Here is a 23,702-nt window from a genome sequence, read left to right on the forward strand (position 1 = left end):
ACACATCTTGGTTTGACCTATGCCAAGTTTCCTTCTCACTGATTTCATGGTGCGTGCATTTTTTACTGCCTCCTCAGTCTTTCTCACGTTATAATTTCGAATATCGCTTATTTTCGCCTTGTTGATCAGTTTTGACAGTTCCGGGAATTCTATCTTATCTCTTGAGTTGGACACTTTCATTCTCTGTCGTTTCTTTAGTATGTCCTTTGTTACTTGGGAGAGCTTGCCTACTGGTTGCCTTGGTGCCTTACCTCCCACTTCAATTGTTGCTTCTGAAGCCAGCCTAGTTACGGTTTCATTCATTACCAGTATGTCATCTTAATCTCTCTGCTCTAAGGCTGCATATTTGTTTGCAGTGTGTCTAGGTTGGCCTGCTTCTTCCTGACCAATTATACTATTTCTCTGTTCAAATTTAGGTGAATCCTAGACCTCAGTAACCTATGATCACTGCAATTTACTCTACCTAACATTTCTACATCCTGCACTATGCTGGGATCGGCAGAAAGTATGAAATCAATTTCATTTCTTGTTTCGCCATTAGTACTTTTCTAGGTCCACTTTCTGTTGCTACGCTCCTAGAAAAAAGTGTTCATTATTCGAAGCTTATTCCTTTCTGCGAATTCTACAGGCATCTCTCCTCTAGCGTTCCTAGAATCGATACCGTAGTTGCCAATTGCTTGTTCTCCAGCCTGCCTTTTCCCCACGTTTGCATTGAAGTTGTCCCTTACTACAGTATATTGAGTTTGCACTTTTCTAATTGCTAATTCAACATCATAAAAATGTTCTATTTCATCATCATCATGACTGGAGGTTGCAGTGTGGGCTTATACTACCTTTATTTTATACCTGTCGTTAAGTCTTATTACGACTACTGCTACTATTGCTGTAGAGTTCGTTAATGTTGCCCGCTATGTCCTTATGGATTAGGAATACCCCGTATTGCTTACTATCTGGGGGTCCTCTATAGCAGAGGAAGTGGCCGTTAGTCAGTACTGTATAAGGCTCACCGGGTCTTCTAACCTCACTAAAGCCAATTATATCCCAGACAATGCCTGATAGTTCCTCGAAGAGTCCTGATATGTTAGCTTCATTCTCGAAGTTCGGGTGTAATCAACAAGACGATCCAGGTTAGCTATTTATTAGTGCTTGGCTATATAATTTCCCGGCGAGAGCGGTGAACGAAGGCGCACATGTATACAGGTGACAAGACATTAGAGAGCTTCCTGGCGCCTGGCCGAGTGTCCTTCAGGACCCCTACTTTGGGAAATAAAGTTTTACAACCACCATTAGAGAGCTTTAGATTAGGGGATGGGTCTGCTTCTATTGCCGGAAATTCCCTAATCCCTAATCTAAAGCTCTCTGATGTCTTCGTGCCGTATAGTTCGTGCCGTTTCGCGCTGTCAATGGTTTCAAAGAGATGAGTGGGCGTTGAGCTAGCGCAAAACTTGGAATTGGAGCATGACTTCTTCATTCATTGAGACGCGCTTCCTTGAGAACCGAAAGGCCAAACTGATGACACGGCGCGAATTACGATACCAGTAGAATTGGCGTACGACGTCGGCTCTCCGATTTCGCGTCATGTGCGAGTGCCGCACTACAGACGGCGCGGGAGCGGTGCGTTCCTGCGTGCGACAGCGCCGTGGCGCGTTATGCGCGACTGATCAGTGTACCAGTCGCGATCAACTTGAAGGTGATCGCGCGAGCATCGACCGGCGGCCCTTCCAAGCAGCATAGCGGCCGATTTTGGAACTGCGAAGATAAAAATTGCGCTGCCTTCATCCCCTATTAGGCTCTTCCAGGCTGCAACCATAACCCCAAAGACCAACTAGCCACATTTTTTTGTGTTTGTTTCCCTTTCATGGCAATGATCTGTGTGCGTCGCTTCCTCATGCATATCTTGGCTAACAATGACGCCTCTGTGCAATAGCTCATAACGCAATCGAAATGAATTCGCAGGTTATGCCGTGAACGGTGACGGGAGTGACAGCTTTTCGGGGAACACCAAAAGAGAGAGAGGGGAGCTATCTGATGTTTCCCTCTCGACCGACGGTGATGACGTAACGTGGCGCTGCTCCTAGTTTTGGTCGCCGCTCGAGCGATCACCTTCATATTGATCGCGACTGTACCAGTCAGCGACGCGGCAAGCTTATAGTACACCTATGCAGAAATTTAACCAGCGAGATCACGTACTTCTTATCGCAAACCTTGGCCTGCGATAGTCGGAACTCACCGATCGCAGGAATGATTCTTATCGTAGACATGCTTGAACATACATCTCTTCGAATCTGCGATGTTGTCAAAGTTCTTTTTTTTTCGTGCGTCCAAATCTCGCTCTTTGAAAACAAAATGAAAATCAAGTCCTTAAACAATACAACCTGCTTGACGCGGTAGTTTTGTCTCCAAAATGTGTCGATTCGTTAAGTTTCACCATAGTTGTAAGGTCGCCCTGCTATTAGAGAAAAAAATTCCACCGCAATACTTGTGGCGCACCTGCGTGGTGTGCAGAGGTGGTTTGTGTTTTTTCACTCCAGGATTTCCCGCTTCGTTGGCTGTGTGATTAAATATTTGCGGAAGCCAGCATTTTGCCTTGTCAAAAGAGTTTTTTTTTTTCGCATTATTCTTGCGTGTCTTCTGAATCACATACACCAGATGCTTTTCAAATCCAGCGTGTAAGTTCACGCTGGCTTCCGATATCACGTGGTTAAAAACGTAAATTTAGTATAAATGAATGAATTCGGTATAAATGGTCAAGGGTGAGGACGAGTCACTAAAGGTTACCAACGGCGTGTTGTTTTCATCTATCTTCGTGTTTTGTGTGTGTGTTTCTCTGTGTGTGGGTGTCTTTATCTCTCAAATTAGCACATTTTACGAGCGTTATGCGGCAACAACAAGGCATTGAGTCTGTACTTTTAGACTTCCCGCAATAAACAAGTATTTCGTTTGTTCCACTTATTCCCTACCACCCATATAAGCAACACCAACTTGATCAATACTCGTGAAGTATTTTTTTAGATACTCGATGTGGGCGTTTCTTGGCGGGAAAGGTGGATAAAAAAAATGAAGAACCATTTGCTTCTTCACTATTCCGCAATTAATGTCATTGTGACTTTACGGGTTCGAAATTTATCGTTACGCATTTGGACTGTTCCTTTCATTTGTTTTTCGCGAAAAATAATTACTCAAAACTCGCTAGCGAAGTCTTTGGTTCTCTAGATTGCAATGCAATCTTTGTTCATACGTAAACAATGAACTAGTCCTGAGCATGCAGACGTTATGAAAAGCCATTACGTGCCGTGAAATTAGTGCGACGATTTCAAGCTGTCGTCGCAGCATGCACTCGTCATTGTTTTTTGCGTGAGCGAAGCTTAGTAAGCCTCAGGCTGCAACGCTGACCCTCTTGGCATTTCATGCGTTTAATTTACTTCCACAACTTTGCTGCGTTATTGTATCTTCCACCGAGCTGAAATTTTTCTTATCTGAATACCAGACCGGGCTGTTTGCCTCTAAGCTTTAAGCGCCGGTAAAAAGCGGAGACATTGCGTGCGCGTTCCCTTCTAATGCACGCGGCGCCCAGCAGCTGCCTCACGTTCGGCTGAAAGCTTTTATTCGTTCTCCACGTTCCGTATTGTTAGCGCAATGGATCAAGTATACATGCTCTAGTATCTATGCTCGTAGTGCATAGACGTTCAACTACGCGAAACGGACACGAGCACTCAGGAGCGACGGTATTTTGCCAGTGCTTTCTCACAGAGGATGAAAGTACGAGCGCCCACGCGTGTAAATTCTTTATTCCATCATTCCGTCGCGCTCGTGCTGTTTCTACACAAAACGTCGACAGGTTGTTGCGCCGCGCCAGCTTTGTGGCTATGCATCAAGCCGCGACAGTTACAACATGCAAAACAACATGCAAGTGTTCTACATGTGACATACGGTCATGGTAGCAGAAGAAATGCTTCGCGTGCTTGCCAGGAATCGCCATAAGGCCTGCGCCACCGATTGCTTCATTTCGCACCCGCGGTGGTTGCTTAAGGCCCGTTTATAGTCCGACGTTATCGGCGCGCGGGCGAGCTTCGTTCGCGGTCAGTCACGCTACGTCGGTTGCGCTGCGCCAGCCGAGATGCCATCCCCTCTATACTTCAACGCGCGCGCCGTAGGCTGCTATCTTCGGAGCATGCGCAGAAGGTTCGCCAAGTCGCGCGCCGTCCGCAAAAGCCGTCTGCGGAGTTGTGTTGGCGCCTTTTTCTTCGCGCGCAATGCATTGTGGTGCGAGAATTCCGCCGACTTCGACGTGCGAATGGCTCAGGAGCCAAATCGGCGCCGGGCCCGTCGGGGCGCATTGCAAGCCGCCGGTTACGTTGGCTGCGCCGGTGCGCCCGACTATAGAGGTGTCGTTTTTGCCGACGTGACGTACCGTGCGCGCGCGCGCGCGCGCGCGTGCGTTACGTCGGACTATAAACAGCCCTTTACGTTAGCTGCGCCGGTGCACCCGACTATAGAGGGGTCGTTTTCGCCGACGTGACGTAGCGGGCGCGCGCGCATGCGTTACGTCGGACTATAAACGGCCCTTAAAGGGCCGTTTATAGTCCGACGTTATCGGCGCGCGGACGAGCGTCATTCGCGGGCAGTCACGCTGCGTCGGTTGCGCTGCGCCAGCCGAGATGCCATCCCCTCTATACTTTAACGCGCGCGCCGTAGGCTGCTATCTTCGGAGCATGCGCAGAAGGTTCACCAAGTCGCGCGCCGTCCGCAAAAGCCGTCTGCGGAGTTGTGTTGGCGCCTTTTTCTTCGCGCGCAATGCATTGTGGTGCGAGAGTTCCGCCGATTTCGACGCGCGAATGGCTCAGGGGTCATATCGGCGCCGGGCCCGTCGGGGCGCGTTGGAAGCCGCCTGTTACGTTAGCTGCGCCGGTGCGCCCGACTATAGAGGGGTCGTTTTCGCCGACGTGACGTAGCGTGCGCGCGCGCGGGCGTTACGTCGGACTATAAACGGCCCTTAAAGGGCCGTTTATAGTCCGACGTTATCGGCGCGCGGACGAGCGTCATTCGCGGGCAGTCACGCTGCGTCGGTTGCGCTGCGCCAGCCGAGATGCCATCCCCTCTATACTTTAACGCGCGCGCCGTAGGCTGCTATCTTCGGAGCATGCGCAGAAGGTTCGCCAAGTCGCGCGCCGTCCGCAAAAGCCGTCTGCGGAGTTGTGTTGGCGCCTTTTTCTTCGCGCGCAATGCATTGTGGTGCGAGAGTTCCGCCGACTTCGACGCGCGAATGGCTCCGGAGCCAAATCGGCGCCGGGCCCGTCGGGGCGCGTTGGAAGCCGCCGGTTACGTTAGCTGCGCCGGTGCGCCCGACTATAGAGGTGTCGTTTTCGCCGACGTGACGTAGCGTGCGCGCGCGCGCGCGTGCGCGTGCGTTACGTCGGACTATAAACGGCCCTTTAGTGGCTATGGTGTTGCGCTGCTAAGCACGAGGTCGCGGGATCGAATCCTGGCCACGGCGGCCGCATTTCGATGGGGGCGAAATGCAAAAACACCCGTGCACTTAGATTTAGGTGCACGTTAAAGAACCCCAGGTGGTCCAAATCTCCGGAGTCCTCCACTACGGCGTGCCTCGTAATCAGCAAGTGGTTTTGGCACGTAAAACTCTATGATTTAATCTGCCGCATTTCGCGCAGCCCGTGTGCCGCACCTTTTCCATGCGAAAGGCGTTGTTATTAATCTTCGGTCATCAGGAGCGATTGCGGTATGTGTGCGCTACTACGGCTCTACTACGTGATTTATCGAGTAGAGCAGTTCCACCCTACGCAGCTGCCCACGACTACACTAAACATGCCATACTCGTGGGCAACTTTCTGTGGCTAAGAAGGGGGAAAGCAAAGCTACGGAGGCGAAGCGCGCACATATGAGAGCGCTTCTGAAAAGAGTCCCTTGTTTTGATCGACGTTAGTTTTGACTGGGGAAGAGAAACACAAACACCTTATTAGCAACAGTTAAATAAGACAGAACGCACCAGTGAGTGTAGATGTTTATTTTGCAGAGCTTTTCCCTTCCCCGTGTAGGGAAAAACGAAACCGTCGCACGTGGATGCTGCGTCGATTCAGCTTCTGTTCCGAGCAACCAAAAGCACTGGTAAATGCTGCCGGACTACTTGGCGCGGTAACACATGTGCAGTAGCCACGCGTCTGTATCTTTCCCTTCATAGCCACAGAAAGTTGTCCGCCAGTATACCAGCAAATGACTGTTTCAACTCCTTCCTTCCTCTTCTTTCTATTCTCCTTTCCCTCACCCCCAGTGTAGGTTAGCAAACCGAACGCTCGTCTGCTGCACCTCCCTGCCTTTCCTCTATTTGCTCTCTCTCTCTCTCTCTCTCTCTCTCTCTCTCTCTCTCTCTCTCTCTCAAGCGCCCGAAAAACTGCGATGCGCACCCACGCAAGCAGCAGCGAATGAAGCAGCGCGTGGGCCGTATTGTTCAGGATTGCCTCGTCGGAAGTAGCACATGTGACAGCTTGCGCCGCTTGGCAAGCGGGCTCGCGAAAGAGGTTCCACATCAGCCCGAGCGACGGCGGCGTTGCGACGTCTTGTTATGTATATATCTTGGCGACGGGCGCCCGCCGGGGGAGCTCGCGCATCGACCCACGGCGGCGAATACACGCGCCTGCACGCTTTGCACAAGCGGGCGAATGCCTCGAATTTGTTAGGCGCGCGCGCAGCTGAGAAGAAAGCCCCGTCAGGACGCACGCAGCTTCACTAAAACGGGCGCGCCGCGCGCAGCCTCGCCTGTATACGGATGCGCCTAGACATGATTCGCTCGGGCCGTTTCGCGGAAGCTGCGATTTTATCCTCGCCACGGCCACATTCGTTCGGGTGCCTGGCGTGACGCCTCGTCTTTCCTCGTAACTAACCTAACCAGTCTGGAGCACTGTCAGAATGTCGCACACAGTCGACGTGATGTATGTATGTACGGCTGTCTGTTCGATGTCAGTATAATGCGCAAGCGAATCTCGTCAGTTGTGTTTCAAAAATTGTGTAAAAAGTTTTAGTAAAGCTCTCGGAACGTTGTGATGGTTGCCTTTGGCGGCAAAAAGAAAAAAAAGAAGAAAACAGGCTCGCCCTCGTAAAACGATAATAAGTATATGAAAACGATATCTTTGTGAGCTTTGACTTATACTAACATCTCTGTGCGTGAACGTGCCTATTTCAGGTGCGCTGTTTCATCAATACTATGGCTAACTAACCAGCGCATCAATATCTGTTAAGTAACGTCTTGCCAGTTTTCATCAATGGAGTGCTACTATACCTGTACACCTGATGTGCGCTCGCGTGCCGGCTGAGAACAAAAACGCAGCTCAGGGACACGCTCATGTAGATCTTGCAAATGCAAACTTTTATTTATGTATTTATTTATTTATTCGTGCTGCCACTTCTGTACAGAAATTGAGCTCAGCGGGGATATATGGGGTGCTCTTCTTTAAAAAAAACTACACCTATTGTTTTGTGATGAAAAGTAATGAGAGCAGAGAACGGTGCGTTTTTGCAGACGAGTTCCTAGGCGAGGCGAACATTGCCGCTAATAGCGATAGATTCAGAAAACTAATTAACAAATATCATTAATTATCGTTTTTATTACGACCTCGGGGCAATTGTCTAAATGGCAAATTTGGAGGCAGTGACATTTTCATGCACACAAATCTTCTAGAAATCTGGAAAATCGCACCTAATTCGACATATTCATCATCAAATTCCAAAACTCAATCGAGGCCATATCGAGACTGAGCGCGTCCCGCTGCACTTCAGACGGCAACGCCCCGAGTCGGGTGAAGTTTGAATGATTGCATGTCGCGGCAACCCCTGATCCGACACACAGCCGGTGATACCATCGGCCAGTGGGTGTAGTGACCGTCTAGCCTCTCCTAGCCCGCTGCGACGAATCGCTTCGTGAAGCCACGAATGCGTCTCCCTCGGACAGACTACCGGCGCCGCAAGGCGAGACACGTTTGGCGAATGGACGTGCTTTTCCAGGGCTCCGTGGCAGCGACGAAAACAAAAGATTTTTGTGCATGCTTTGATCTAGCTTCTATTTCTTTTATTTGATGATTTTTTTAGCCTTCAAATAATAATTTGCTAGCTTTCTTTCTTTTTCTTTCCTTTGCGTGTGCGCGGGTGTGTTTCGTGTATATTTGGTTTTGCAGGATAGTCAGAACGTCCTTTCGTGCCACGTGTTTCAAAGTGTGCAACCTTGTGGGACGTCAAGTTTTTAGCGCCTAGGTTGACGAGTGGAAGATAAATGTAGACGAGGAGTAGGCTCAGAATGGAGAGTAAATCACATCAATCGGCAGACACAGTGATGTCGGTTCTAGACTAAAGAAAAGGAAGGATTTACAGGATGAGCTTGTGAAACAGGTCGGAAAGCTCAAAAATGAGCTAAATATGGGGCGTGATGCACGCAAGGCGGTGAGTGAGTGAGTGAAACAACTTTATTTGGTCCACTATAAACGTAAGCAAACTCCACGTCACCTGGCTAGGCCCACTCGGAGACCATCAGGTGAAACCTGACGGCCCTCTCTCGGCGGTGGAAAAAAAAAAAAAACTTCAAGTAGCCGAGGAAAAGCTGAACAGGCCGACCATCATAAACGAGAATGGTCGTGACAGTGGAACGCCGTCTCTCGACGTGACAGGAGAAGGAGTGTCAACAGAGCACGTGGAATGCGTGCGACGGGAGGAGGGTGTGGCTGTAAAGAGCTGTACCGACCTTGAGGCGGCCACAAAGTAAAAGCAGGTACGCAGGTGTCAGTGTCCCTTGTCAAGTCCGAATCACGCGGCAAAGGATAATAAAGGGGAGCAGGGAGAGGCCTCGGCAGTAGGAGAGAGTGAAAGGGTGACTATCGCCGGCGGCTGAAACCAGGGCCGCTATCTTGTACACGTTCGAAAAGCCGACGTTCGATTTCGCCTCGCGTGATTGTCCAGGCTGCGCCGATATCGCGTCCTAGGCCAATCTAGTCCAATCGCGGGAGGCGAAATCGAACGTCGGCTTTTCGAACGTGTACAAGATAGCGGCCTAGGTTAGTCGCTCAAAAGCAATTGTGGAGAAGGTGAAAGTCGATAAAAGGGTGGCGGTATGGACATTTCCAGGGCGGGCATTGGGCGCTGTCATAGGGCGAGCAACGAGTCATGGAGCGAGTTGATGACTTTTTAATTTTCATTGACTGCTCTTCTGACGCCTTCATTCTGTAAACGAAGGAAGCGATAGAAACGTTTCAGAAGTGCTTAGTGCCCCTTCAAACAACTCATGAGATGCCGGTAGATGGGTCTCTTCGTTTCCTTGGTCTTAGCCTGAGGTTTCAGGACAGCCACACGTATTGGTCGTATGAGACGCGAGCCAACAAGCCACTTCTGCCGTATACGTCCGCACATTCTAAACTTATTAGGCGGCCCATTGTCAGTTTGTGCTTCAAGTATGCCCTCAGCAAGTCTTGCTGTCATGTAGTGGACGCAAGCTTTGAAAAGCAAACTCGACATTTGTCCTTGGCTGGATATCCCAAGGTGGTGCAAGTGTCTGTCGCAGAACGTATTTTAAGAGAAGTGCGATCCAGCACGCAGAAGTCAGTTGCCGATGCCCCTCCCGCCAAACGCCTTAATGTAAGTGTTATACCTTACATTCACGGGATATCCCATAACTTGAAAAAGATGGCCCAAAGGGCGAATTTTAAGAGTTGCTTTTTCTGCTCCCAACAAGCTTGGCAAGCTTTGCAGGTTGACGGATCCAAATGCCGTCCCGTCCGATAAATGCAGGAAGCAACACCGCAAGAAGTCTGTCGAGTGTGTACACCGGGTGGTTTACAACCCCCCGCTTTCATGTGGGAAGCAATATATCGGGCAAACTGGGCGTTGCCTCAATGATCGGCTCCGCGAACACAGCAACAACGTAAAAAATGGCTTCTGTGGGTTCTTGGCGATTCATTGTCGCGATCATGGATGCAAACCTATTGAGGACCAATGCACGATTGTTTTCTGTGGCAGCACGCAGCTCATCCGTGAAATATCTGAAGCGCAGATGATTGCAAAATTGGGTGATAAGTGTGTTAGCTTCCCTTCACTGGCTCTCACAGAAAAAGAACTTAGTTTCGCATGACTCGTAACTATGTTACATGACATTTAGTAAAGCAATGAAGGGGGCTAGTTGGTGAACGTTCATGGTTATATTGCGCTCAGTTTTACAAAGACGATATTAAGAAAGGACAGGACGTGGACGGACGTAGCGGATGAGCTTACAGGACGTAGCTTACTTGCGCTACGTCCGTCCACGTTCTGTCCTTTCTTAATATCGTCTTTGTAAAACTGAGCGCAATATAACCATGTATGTTACATGAATACGCAGTTCATTTTCATGCAAGCGCATGCGCATTCTACACTGCTTCACATGTACAAAATCGATTCAATGGTACAATAAACCTAGTTGAAAGTTTGCGCTTGGTGTGCCGTCTTCTCCTACGTCCGTGTCGTTTTTGTTTCGCAGTATCATTTGAGCGAGCAAAAGCAATCCTCGCGGAAAATGGCCACGGAGGCAACTTTGTCGCCGTAGCAGGTGGGCTAAATGACGTCCTAAACAGAAAAGGGACAGGAGTAGCCCAGCGCTTGGCGAAGGAGGTAGACGACTTGCGCGGGATGTCCCTTCAGGTGCAGATTGTGGTGTGCACGGTGCCGGGGGTACCTTTACGTGACAGTGACGTATTCGGTCATTCCAGCAACGCAGGCGGCGCCACGCAGCCCTCCCCCGAAGCAGTCACCCGGTGATAGAAATCTGCGACGCCCTTCGGTGATTGGGTCTAGTGGTGTGCAGGGACGCGCCGATGACGAAAAAAGAAAATAGTAATCACATATGCAGCGTGCTGCAGCGCTCAAACCGTGCCGTAGCGAGTGTTCACTGCTAAGGTATCTTTAAGATGTACTTCAAGACAGGCATAACGACCTGAGTCATTGCAACCAGTTACGAAGCTCGTACTACATTTGCATGACACTGAATCGCGTACAGAGGGGATCCCACTTGTCTACAGCTATCGAGCCGAGCTCTGCGCAAGGAAGAAACAAATTTTAAGGGAGGTACCGAGTTACGAAGAAACAACTCGATACGCAAGTGGAAAAACGTGAAACCCGTTCAGGAACAAGCACTTTGTCCTTAGTCAAACAGCTGCGCTAAAGCTCAGTTCATTTGCTCCGCCGTACGCTGCTCGAGACGAGCGTGATCACCCCTGTACGTTACGAGTTTCGTAAATTGTTGTATTATACAGCCGTTTTTCTTTTAGTTTGCATTTCGAAATGCACTAAAGTTTGTTTCTTACTGCATATGATGAATTTGTTGAAAACAGGAGCGCTTGAAAAACAACTAATGTCTGTTATCGGTATGCGCTTGTGTTTACTAAGTGTTTGCGAAAACACAAATATATGGCTTCATGCCCGTGAGCATTTTCAAGGCTAGTAACGACATACTGACCTTTACAGAGCCTGTACCTTCACGTACTGCGGCGTTAACGCAGGGCCGCGAGCCCTTGATTGCACTCGTCTGCAGGCAGAGCGATTCGACGCTGACCTCGTTTTCTATAATGGAATATTAAGCTATTGGGCCAGTTGCTTTGACATGATTTCTGCAAAGGGGAGCGCAGAAGAGTTGCGGAAAAAGGTGATGTGGACAGGAAAGACGCTCGCTTGCAACTAAGTATATTTTCAGCGACAAAACGATTTCATACAACCTAAAAAGGATCGGGAAAAAGCACGGCGTTGACCTCGCCTTCACAGCTCCTCTCAAGCTTTCTCGGTTGTGCGCCTTTGCAAAACGGCCACAACAAGAACAAGACCTGTGGAAAGAAACACACGAAACCGCTCGCCTCCTGTGCTACCGAAGTGGTATATAAGATACCAGTCGACTGTGGGATAGCTTACCTTGGGCAGACGGCGCGCTGTCTAAATGACAGGCTAAGAGAACATTCTTGATTTTTAAAGGCCCGGAGCAACTCCGCGCACCTTCCTGCGCACTGCAGGAATTGTGGCTGTAAGCCCCTTTTCGATAAAACCGAGATTAAAAGCAGATCCAAAGGCAGACTCGAAAGGGAAATCCTCGAGGCAGGCCAGATTCACGCTCGTTCTAACTTTTGTATTGGTGCTCCGTAAGTGCATCTGATGGATAAAGAATTTACGATCCTCGCCCTTGGCTCAAGTTTCTGCGCCACCTCCTCTGTCGCTCTCCCCTTGAATATATTTTTTTTTTGAATGACTTTTCTCAGGCCACCAAAAATGTTTACATTATATATATATATATATATATATATATATATATATATATATATATATATAATGTAAACATTTTTGTTAAATGCTCGATGACAGCGCAGGCGCAATAATGTTCCTGGTGGTAGGTCTCTGAACGTATACTGAGTCGCAACTGGGCGTCTTTCCTGTCAACGTCTCCTTCTTCGGCTACGCTTCTGCGCTCCCCTTTGCAGAAATCGTCTCTAGTGGAGTTGATGTCACAGCATATGATGTGACCGGCGTTGAACGTAGCTTCGCCTTCATTTACAAACATTTGCGTCTCTTTAGCGAGAGAGAAAGTATACTTTGCAGCGAAATTAGGGGGCCTGACGTGCTTTGCTGCTCGGGATGCACACGCTTGCGACATCGCCTTATCACCGTCTCGGCAGCCATTTCGACCTGCCGTCGCGCCGCCTATAGTCGCTGGAATGACTGAATACAGAGCTGTCGTGGCTGCAAATGAGGCTGTATGGAAATTGAGCCGAGAGAAAGGTTTCGAGGTTGTAGAAATAAACAAGGAAGTGAGAAGGTATATGGTTGTTTTCAACGAGGCGGGATGGACTTCAATCACAGGCTTGGACGAGAAGTGGGCTGGTGACTTGCTGGACGCGCAGTTGCTTTTTTTAGGGGCCCACGGGCGCTCAGTAGTTCAAGGTAGGTAGCAATGAAGAATATCCCCTACGGGGACCTCAGAATAGCATCGGCGTCAATAACAGAAGAAGGAGGAAAACAAGAAAGAAAGCTCGCCATGCAATAGGCTGCATAAACTTGCCGGGCGGTAGCAGAAAAAAAAAGTGGGTGGTTCTTCCAGATTGAAGAACAGGTAAGTAGAGAACAAATAGGGGTGTACGTAGTTACAGAAACGCGCCTTAGATACTCGGCAGAGCCGCCAGTGATTGAGAATTACGTTTGGAAAGGTGTTACATAACTAAATTGGAAAGAAAGGGAGGGGGAGTCGTAGTGTTCATCCATCAGGGAGCCATACGGAAAAGAGTAAATTCAAAATGTCAAGAGCATCTTTGGTTATCATGTACAATGAGTGGAAAGAAAACTTGGCTGGGGGTAACGTATTTGTTGACCGGAAAGAATTGCATAAAGAAGAATCGACAATTAGTGCAATGCCTAGAGAGAAAAGGATGCATAGAAAGGCAGAGTGGTTAACCAGAGGTAGTTCCGGTTTTGTACACTGCGCGGGGGGAAGGGTTAAGGGGGATAAAAAGAAGAAGAGAGTGGAAGGGATGGAATGCCTAAGTGCTGCTATTAGGGGTTTCGGAAATGATGCCGAAATTATTAGTTGACATGAATGCCCACATACAGGATCTAGATGGCTATGCCGACATCAACGGAAAGTCAATGCTAGATATTTGCGAGCAAAACAACCTCGTTATTCTGAATACAGCGCCTGAATGTGACGGGCAGACCGCGTGGGAATTGGGAAACCGGCAATTGACCATTGATTATTGTCTGATGACAGAAGGAATTTATGATGAGTTGAGAAATCGTCATTAACGAGGAAGGGTATAGCAACGTAGGGCGCGACCATGCATAGGGAGCGACGCATCGTTTTGAATATGGACACGTAGTTGGGAACGAGAGCAAAGAGCGAGGAGTGGCCAATCCAAATTTGAACGTTCGAGAAATAACAAATATAGTCACAAGAGTAGAGGAATAATTCGGCAAATGGACGAAGAAAGAGTGGGAATATGGTACGCTTCCAAGCGTAATTACGACAGACATACGCAAAGAGAAGCAACATCCTCATTGGAAAGAAAATAGAAACTGAAACGCTGATGGAACAGGGAGATACAAGAATCGATCGCCAAATGAGAGAAAGTATCACGAGAGCACAGGAAGGGGCAGAAAAGTGCAGTTGCTGCAGGATGAAGTAGCCGGAAAATGGGAAATATACCGGGAGACAAAAATCTATGGTTCAAATACTGGTTTAAGAAAGGGTAAAAGGTGAAAGTGAACGTTGTTTGTCAGAAATACCTGAGAAAAAAAAAAGGTCGCACCTAAAATATCTTGGTACCACATAAATTTATTAGGCAGAAAGTCTGCAACAATACAACAACATATCCTAGACAAAGATGGAAACAAACTGGAAGGGGACGCGGCATTAAATTACATCTGAAAAAGAACAGCCGAATCTTTCCAAGGCAATGACGAGGTTGTAATCGAGGAAAAAACGAGCATGAAAGAGAACCAGATGGGGGAAAAAGAGCTGGAGCTGACAAATTTCAAGTGGAAGAAAGCCGAAAAGAAAATTTCTAAGCCCACAGCCACAAGGCTAGAGGAGGTTCCCGTTCGGCTGATTAATGAACTAGAAACAGAAAGTAAGCAAGCTCTGTTGAAAGCAGTAGGAAAAACCTTAAAAGATAGATGAATACCAGATAGTTGGTGACAAAGTAGAATGAACCTAATTTATGGGGTAAGGGGGAAGAAGATAGATTCCACTCGTATAGACCGTTGACCGTTACACCGGTAATGTACTTGTTAGCAATGCAGGCAGTCAAATTAAAGCTTCAAGCATGGGCAGAGAATAATGGCCTTTTGGGGAGAATTTCAGAATGGCTTCAGGATCATTAGGTGTCTGGATGACAACTTATTTGTCCTTACTCAGTGTACTGAAGTATCCGGAGAAGAAAGGAGAGCGCCATGTGTAGCTTTTTTAGACATTACTTAAACCGCAACATATTGCACGATATTCTTGAAGGGGAAGGCATAGGCAATGACTGTATACAGCTTTTTAGAGAGATTTATCTAGAAAATACAGTTTGCGTTGAATGGGAAGGGATGAGGAGCGCGTAGCAAGTTGATATCAACAACGGACTGAGATAGGGGTGCCCTTTATCCACACTGCTGTTTATGATGTACATGGTGTGGATGGAGAGGGCGCTACAAGGACGTAATATCGGGTTTAATCTCTGGTACAAACAGGAAGGTATTAGAGCAGCAGCTTCCAGGTTTGTTTTATGTGGACGACATTGTAGTGTTAGCTAACAAGCCAAGCGATATGCTAGGTCTGGCTAATATCTATGCGCAGGAAGGCGAGAATGTAGGTCTGAAATTTAGCGTAAAAAATCGGAGGTTATGGCATTCAATGAAAACAGTGAACGGACAGTGTCAGTACATGGCCACGACTTTCCTCGGGTAAGAGAATATAAATATCTTGGTATATGGATAAACGAATGCAATACATACACGGAAACACAAGAAAAACAATAACAGCAAAGGAGAAGAGAAATGCTGCCATAATGAAACACAGGCGCTGTGGAGATACAAAAGGTACGAGGTGCTCGGGAGTATGTGGAAAGGTGTAATGGTCCGAGGACTCACATTTGAAAATGCGGTTGTTTGCTTGAAGTCAGGGGCACAATCAGGACTCGGTGGCAACCAAAGGTCAATGGGACCCCTGCATTGGGCGCTCACTGGAAGACTGCAAATGAACCTGTGCAGGGTGATATGGGCTAGACAAGTTTTTAAGTGAGGAAAGCTCAGAGTAAGATTGATTTCAAAGAACGAATGAGGAATATGAAAGAAAGTAAATGGGTCACGAGAATGTTCAGCCTTTTGTACAGAAAACAAGACATTGACTCACAGTGGAGGAAAAGAACTAGGAAGCTTATGAGCAAATATGCAACCGGTGTAGTAAGCTACATGGAAACAAAGAACGTCAAGCGGAAAGTCGGAGAGCCTGAAATAATTTCATGGGTTGTGGTAATGGAAAAGAAACCTGTTATGAGTAACTACTTAAGAGAAAAAAACGAAATCAGGAAAGAAACAATTTATGATAACTCAAAGGGAAGCTCATTACTTTTCGAAGCGAGATCAGAATGCCTTATAACACGCACCTATAAAGCGAGATAGAAGAAGGAAGAAGAAGCATGTGATTGCTGCGGTAGACCTAGGGAAACGATGGAGCGTGTTTTATTATAATGTGAAGTTATATCTGCCCAGCGATCGATGCAGGCACCTCTGGCCTCCTTGAAGCCCTTGGGTTCAGCGAGAGCAGGGGAAAAGTAAACATGTCCGCAATAGAAATTAGTAAGAGGCGATTGGAAGATTGATGGAAGAAACGTTTGGAAACGACAAAAAGCGGAGACGTACAAAAGCAAAGTTCGCAATAGGGGGTCAGGAAATGTGAGTTCGGGAGTCCATCGTGGTTTCTGTTTTCTTTCCTTTTTTTCATTTTTTAACATAGGTAGGACGTTAGGCAATATAATAAAAAGAACTTGGTGGCGCAACCCGCAAAGGGGACGCTCGAAGCATCCATCCACCCATCCTTAGCGGGGCCGCCTTTTCTGTGCTCCCGCGGCGCTCAGTTTTGATATTGTCCTGGATTTACCGTTGAACTTCGATGGTAAATATCTCGAATTCGGTGCGACTTGCATGATTAAAAAAAATAAGTGTGCATTAAAATCTGACGTCCTTCAAATTCGCCTTCCAAACAACTGCCCCACAGGCACTGGTATCCTCCTGAGGTCCGAAGTGCAGTTCGTGTAACTGATTTGTTTCATTTATTTATAAGTTATGCTATTCTAGCTTCCAGAAAACCATAAAACGTCATTTTATAGTGTTTGAAATATCTTCAAGTAAATAATGTCCAATATATTGGGCATTGCCGATATTGCAAAGACACTATTGCACTCATCACCCGGATTAAGATTCTACATAATCCTTCGGTTATGCCAAACACTAAGAAATGCTTGGAAACACATTGACCCTTACATAAGTACTCACATAAATATGCACAAATTCACGTATTTCTGTGACGACCGCTGTAACAGGAGCCCGTGCTTTGGCGGAGCTCCTATTCCGCCATTTTTAAATCTCCTACTTTTGCGAGAAGCAAGCGCGCATAACTCATACACCCCAGTTAACAGCTCAGGTGCCGGAACAAACCAAAAAGTTGCTTTCCATCGTGCAGAGGTGTTTTTCTGGCCGCTGCGCCTAGCTTTCAAACGTCTAATATATTGGACAAATTCTAGATTGCTGTACCTCAGAAGAATAGAAGGTGCTTTAATAAATTTCTGTTAATTACTCTTCTGAAGCTCACGTTACTAGCCGCAAAGTATGTCCGCCTCGCCTAGGAACTCGTCTGCAAAACACACCATATATATATATATATATATATATATATATATATATATATATATATATATATATATATATATATATATATAAACGAGAAGAAAGGGGGTTAACCGAGGGGCCCGATTTTTATTAGTCATATCATAGGAAGCCAGCAAACACTGACACCAAGGACAACATAGGGAAAATACGTCATCATCATCAGCCTGGTTACGCCCACTGCAGGGCGAAGGCCTCCCCCATACTTATCCAACAACCCCGGTCACGTGCTAATTGTGGCCATGCCGTCCCTGCAAACTTCTTAATCTCATCCGCCCACCTAACTTTCTGCCGCTCCCTGCTACGCTTCCCTTCCCTTGGAATCCAGTCCGTAACCCTTAATGACCATCGGTTATCTTCCCTCCTCATTACATGTCCTGCCCATGCCCATTTCTTTTTCTTGATTTCAACTAAGATGTCATTAACTCGCGTTTGTTCCCTCACCCAATCTGCTCTTTTCTTATCCCTTAACGTTACACCTATCATTCTTCTTTCCATAGCTCGTTGCGTCGTCCTCAATTTGAGTAGAACCCTTTTCGTAAGCCTCCAAATTTCTGCCCCGTAGGTGAGTAGTGGTAAGACGCAGCTGTTATATACTTATAGGGAAAATTACTTGTGCTTAATCAATGAAATAAAGAAACGATAAATTAATGAAAATTAAAGTGGATGAAAAAACAACTTGCCGCAGGTGGGAACCGAACCGAACCGATGCCTGCGACAAAAAGGACGTTCCACGTCCGCCGCCAAGGTCTGTGAGTGGTGGCGCTGGCTAACACTCCCAGGGTTCTACTAGGACACATAATTACCCAAGAAAATGGATCGGGAAACAGCGCCGCGGTAGCTCAATTGGTAGAGCATCGCACGCGAAATGCGAAGGTTGTGCGTTAGGTTCCCACCTGCGGCAAGTTGTTTTTTCGTCCGCGTTAATTTCCATTAATTTATCGTTTCTTTATTTCATTGATTAAGAATAATTTCCCCTATGTTGTCGTTGGTGTCGGTGTTTGTTGGCTTCTTATGATATGACTATATATATATATATATTGTTGTCTAAAGGAAACACCCTGTATATGAACAAATTATGTTACGACAACAAAAAGAAAACACTGTGGCCGCGTTGGGCAACGATGCTCTTAATTTTCGAATCTTTTTACCCTCCGTCATGCGCTTCCGCACAGCCGCTATCGCCGAAATTAGTCGCTCAAAGGGACGGTTGATAAGTGAGCATAATCGCACGACAAAGATTTACCTATACTAGCACGACCGGAGGTGAGATCGATAGTAACTAAAGAAAGATGTAGAAACATGTTCTAATAAAGACTCAGTGATCAGAAAATGGGCACTCGGTAGTAAAATGAGCACTCAGAACACGACACACTGCGAAACAGGACACATCAGTATGTTAGCAGTTCATAAATTGCAAACGTTATCCTGGTTGTTCGAGAGGGATTCAGCCAGTGATGCTCTGCTGGTTGAAGAAGGGGCTGGTTCATTGCACTATCTTGTGTTTAACGAAAAACAAGTGATGAATGAGACCACAATGGCAAGCCTCGCATCGCTGTCTGACCTCGTGCTCGAGAGCCATAGCCGGCCCTTAGTCCGGTTTCGACTTCCAGTCTAGGCCCCTGTAGCGCCCTTGCTTGGGCGGTGTCGGGATAGCGCGCGCCCGCGTGAGGGAAAAATAAAGACGGTCGTGGCATGCGAAGCCACGGCTCGCGGTTCTTTCCCGGGGTCGATTCGGGTCAACTGTCTTTCTCCTTCGCTCCTGAGGCACGAGCCTACAAATACCTAAAGCAGTCTGTGTTGAACGCGTATTCGTAGAGCGAATATGAGTGTTTGTGCCTGATGGGTCTTGCCACAGAAACAGTTGTGTGTACGTAAAACTCAAACGCCAATGTTACTTTAAAGCGTGTCATAATGAGCATATTGTAAGGAGCGTTCACGCGCTGCACTGACGTATGCAGAAAAAAAGAGTTGCATCGGGCATTTCGTTAGTTTACCCTGCCAGTATACATATATGTATAGCGTTAATTTTAAAGAGGAAAGTCATAGGTTCGGCACCGTAGGCGGTGCTTTCTTATCTTATATTTCATTTTATCATTGTCGCGATGACCTGGTATTAATCATCCCTTGTTGTGCCCCGTACATGGCCGGACGCAGCTCCTGAGAACGGCACTGCACCTTTTGTTCTTCGACGTCACGGGTAACCGCGCAGAGGTGCAGCTACTCAGGCGCAGCTCCCGTTATGGAAAGCAGGCAGTATAAAACCCGACCGTATAAGACCTGCGGGTTTGTGAGCTTGCCTGAGTAAATGTTAATAGCCTAAGAAAAAAAATGGTCCACGAATACAGGAGCAGCTCGTAAAACTGTTTCGGCGCTTCAAGTTTTCCGCTCTTTATTCGTCCTTTGTGAGAAAATGAAACATTTAAATTAAGTGCAGCGTGATGCCCATTGTCAAATTCCTCTACGCCCTCATGGTTCCTCGCACTGAATTATCAGATATAGCGCCAACGCGCATTTATTTTTGCCAAAATATGTGTGTACTCTACGCTTTCCTAGAGACAAAGAGGGCTTAATTTCTGGGTCAATTCAAGTACACAAATCCCTCTATTACTGACAGCTAGTGTTACTGTAAGGGCAAGATGGGGGTGTTATCAATTGTCGGCGGTAAGCGCGGTGGTCAAAACGAGTTCTCTAATTCACAGTACTTAAGTCTAACTAAAGGACGTTAGGAGAGAACGCTGCTTGGGAAAGCCTTTCTTACGCTTGCTTTTGTTGCACTTGTGCAGGGCGCCCTGCTGCGGCTACTGTGTGGCTGGCGGAGATGTTCGCCTCTTCGGCCAAGTGGCTGACAGCCCGCTGAGATGACCCGTGCCAGCGCTTGAGCGCAGCCAGCACCCTGTTGCCCAAGATCCTCGTGAAGCTTGCCAGCCCCGAGAATGACGTGTGCTCTTGCAGCGACCACCTAGTGCTCGTGGCGCAGCGCGCCATGGCCGCGGTGCGGCAGATGTCGGTGCCGCAGGCGGGGCTGGAGGCGGAGGAGCGGGCCCGGTCGCCGTCGCGCGACGAGCGCCGCGGCTCGTCCAGCCCCCGGCGCTCGGCCGTCATCCCGGAGAGCACGGTGGTGGTGGCCGAGCCGCTGAGCAAGAGCGCCTCGCAGCCGTCGAGCTTCAAAGTCAAGCTCACGCGCCGCGACACCTCCAACAAAATTGTGGTGGACGCGACTGCCGTCAAACCCACCACCAGCTCCTCGGATGGCGAGAGAGGCAAGCCGAAGCCTAACAAGGCTGCGGGATGGAAGACCTCCAAGTTTTTCAGCAAGACGATGTCTTCAGCCGAGCTACTACGTGGCCTGAAGAAGCTCTCGGTGAACGCCGCTACGACGAGCACCTCTGACGACCCGGATGCGAAGCCCCCTTCGGGTGGGAAGGTCAAGTTCACGATGAAAAAGCGCAACTCGTCCAGTGACTCGGCCGTCAACAAAGACCGCTCACCAGAAGGGCTGCGCAGCGGAGAGGGGTCGAGGAAGTCTTCGCGAGAATCTTCGGATGGTTCTCCCAACGTGTCTCCACGAACGAGCATCGACGAAGGAATCGTCTGCAAAAAGGAAGACATCCTCTCTCTCATTCATCACACCACAAAGAAAAAGTCGTCTATTGGCTCCGTCGCAGTGCCGGCCGCCGGTGCCACTTCTCCCAAGAAGCTAGCACTGCGAACGACGCGTTCCGCCACCATTGACCCCTCGGGCATGGCCACCGATCCTTACGAGCCGACGGCCGAGAACATCCCCAGGATCGTGTCGACGCCGCCAGCACCCCGCAGAGGCTCCACCACCCTTGAGCGCAGCACCAGCGAAGAGGCCAAGCCGAGCAAGTCGAAGCGCAACAGTTTGTCTGGCAAAGGCGCGCCCCAGAGGTCGCTGGAGGACGCGCCGCCGTCCCCGGCGGATGAGCCGAGCGTGCGCAAGTCCAAGCGGAAGCAGTCAGGCGACGCTGTTCGCGAGGTCAAGAAGGAGACCACCGAAGAGAGCGCGAAGGAGCCGCCGAAAAAAGACGAGTCGCAGGTCAAGTGGGACGAGGGCAACGTTGTAGATGCCATGCTTCTTGGGGACGCCATCGAAGCCTTCCTCAGGGGCTCCATGGGCGGTACTTCGGCTGCTGTGCCTACGACGCCCAAGAGGGTTTCCTTCAAAAAGACGTGAAACGTTTTCTTTACATCACGTGTTGGACCTGCTAGCGTGCCAAAAGGTAACATATCGTTATGAAACGCTCGGGGATGGGACATTTAAATTATCGTTGTAGTTGAGCAGGCTGCATCCCAAAGGCACCTGGGCAACGCTGTCTGCGGTTCGCATGAAGAACACGAAACAACATGAATTTGTGTACTTTCAATGTTTATGGTCGCTCAGCGGAGCTACTCAGCTTTTTCTTGAAAATGATTCAAACTGTGCATTTGAACTGTCACGTATGCTTGCCATTGTTGTTGTTGTCGTTGATCTTTTTTTTTCCATATAGGTGTATGGAAGCTGTGTGTTCTTACTTCATATATATATAAGTGCCACGGCCACGGGTAAGGTGTGTTCGGTACAATATGTAATCACATTCAGCAGGCCAGCCATGGTTGGGATCGTCCCAGGTAAGTCCACCCTGCTCAGTCCTGAAAAACAATCGAGAATGAATGCTATTGACCTCAGCCGTTTGTAGTCACCTTAACTGTAAAAGCTGTGCACGGAGCCCTTGCTGTTCTGTACAACCACGTAGTTCGCACACCAATCCTATAGTAACAACACCAGTAAATATTATGCGTCATCATGCACTATTTAGTCTTTCTAATTTTCTGTCGTTCTTTTCCTTTTTTCATTACTTTCTTCCCAGTGGCGACAAACTTACGCAGCTGTCTGAATCATTTCTTTAAGCCGACGATGCTGTGCAGATTTCATCCAGTGCAACACTTCACTGTGCCTGTCACCTACACAGACAAACTTGAGGATCCGAACATCGTTCGTTGAAGCCTTGCAAAATTCGTTGTTTGCTGACTTGAGTGGTCTTACTGTGATTCCTGTCGCGTTTTGAAAACAGCGCCAACGCAACCACGCTGAATGTAGCAGTTGGTGCGCGCTAGCGCACTAAGTTGACAGTGCCGTTCTTTGCGGTGGAAGTGTTCAGTTACTGGAAATATATAAAAGCCATGCGCGCTGGTAAAAAGACTGAATAAATGCTCAAAGTTGTATTTGATATGTCTGGGGCAGTGTGTTTGTGGTATAAGGCCGTTGAAAATTAAGCAGGGTGCCTCTTCCTTAATTAAATGCCCCAAAAGTTACCTCTTAGCACAAACATATAGTATGTGAGAAAGAGAGAGAAAAGGTGGAGACGTCAACCAGACGAGCGTCCGGTTTGCTAACCTACACTAGGGGTAAAATGGGCAAGGAGAAATAGAGAGCGGAAAACACGAAGAGAGAAAGAGAGCAGCGTGCATACAGTGGGACGCACAGCAAAGCGATACAATCACTCACTGAGGCCGGTGTTCCTCAAAAACTGCAGTAACACTCGAGTGCCATGAACGCTTTAGCAACCGGAGTGCATGAATTCTGAGAGCTGACGCTCTTGTGGCAGTGCCGGAAAGCTGTGTTGACGAAAACAGTGACCTACTTTGTTCAGTGGCTGCACCGGTGTATGCCACTCATGAGGCCGTTGGCGTTTGTGTGTAATGATTTTCGGTGTGAGAAGAAAAAACTTATTTTATTAGTTTCGGACAAACCCGTCTGCTACTGAAGATGTTATAACTGGACATTGCTATTGGTGTTTCACGCGTCATATCCTACCTATACCAAAAGACAACTGAATTTACCTTCAGGCAAACCACGGTAATTCTTAAATTAGGCAAACTACACCGCGCACGAGGAACACATTCATGTATAAAACGAAGAAAAATTACTAACTGCGTATATTACTCTGTAAGAAAAATAGGAATAAATCATGTCAAGAGAAAAATATTGTGCTCAAAGCGTGTTTAAGCGCCTAGTGTATTAAGAGAATAAAGTATGTATCCAGTGAAAGAATTGTTAGTAAAGTTCGTAGACACAATAACGGAAGAATGTTGCATACATGCAGATCGTTGCAGGCTTACTTGTGATGGTACAATGCTGTATACGTATGGATTGTCAAACGCTATAATAGGAGTGCGCCATATACATTATAAACGTTAGTGAAGATGTTAAAAGAAAATAAAGATTCAAAGAACACGCGGCAATATGCGATTGTCAGACCTACAGTGTTCGGTCG

The 23,702-nt window shown here is 47.8% G+C and overlaps 1 protein-coding gene across 4 annotated transcripts in view; it reads left to right on the forward strand.

The window, feature by feature from the left end:
• The window catches only part of LOC139048715 (uncharacterized), a 293,534-nt gene extending 270,038 nt beyond the window's left edge, over positions 1 to 23,496 (forward strand). For all 4 annotated transcript variants that reach the window (XM_070523213.1, XM_070523211.1, XM_070523224.1 and 1 more), the window contains one exon: positions 20,211 to 23,496. In XM_070523213.1, the coding sequence (XP_070379314.1) occupies positions 20,411 to 21,622 (1,212 nt within the window). In that variant the 5' untranslated portion in view covers positions 20,211 to 20,410 and the 3' untranslated portion in view covers positions 21,623 to 23,496. The remainder of the gene's footprint in view (positions 1 to 20,210) is intronic.
• The last annotated feature ends 206 nt before the right edge of the window (positions 23,497 to 23,702 follow it).

Source organism: Dermacentor albipictus, chromosome 1 (genome assembly GCF_038994185.2).
Source record: "Dermacentor albipictus isolate Rhodes 1998 colony chromosome 1, USDA_Dalb.pri_finalv2, whole genome shotgun sequence".
In the NCBI taxonomy this organism is placed as follows: Eukaryota; Metazoa; Arthropoda; class Arachnida; order Ixodida; family Ixodidae; genus Dermacentor; species Dermacentor albipictus.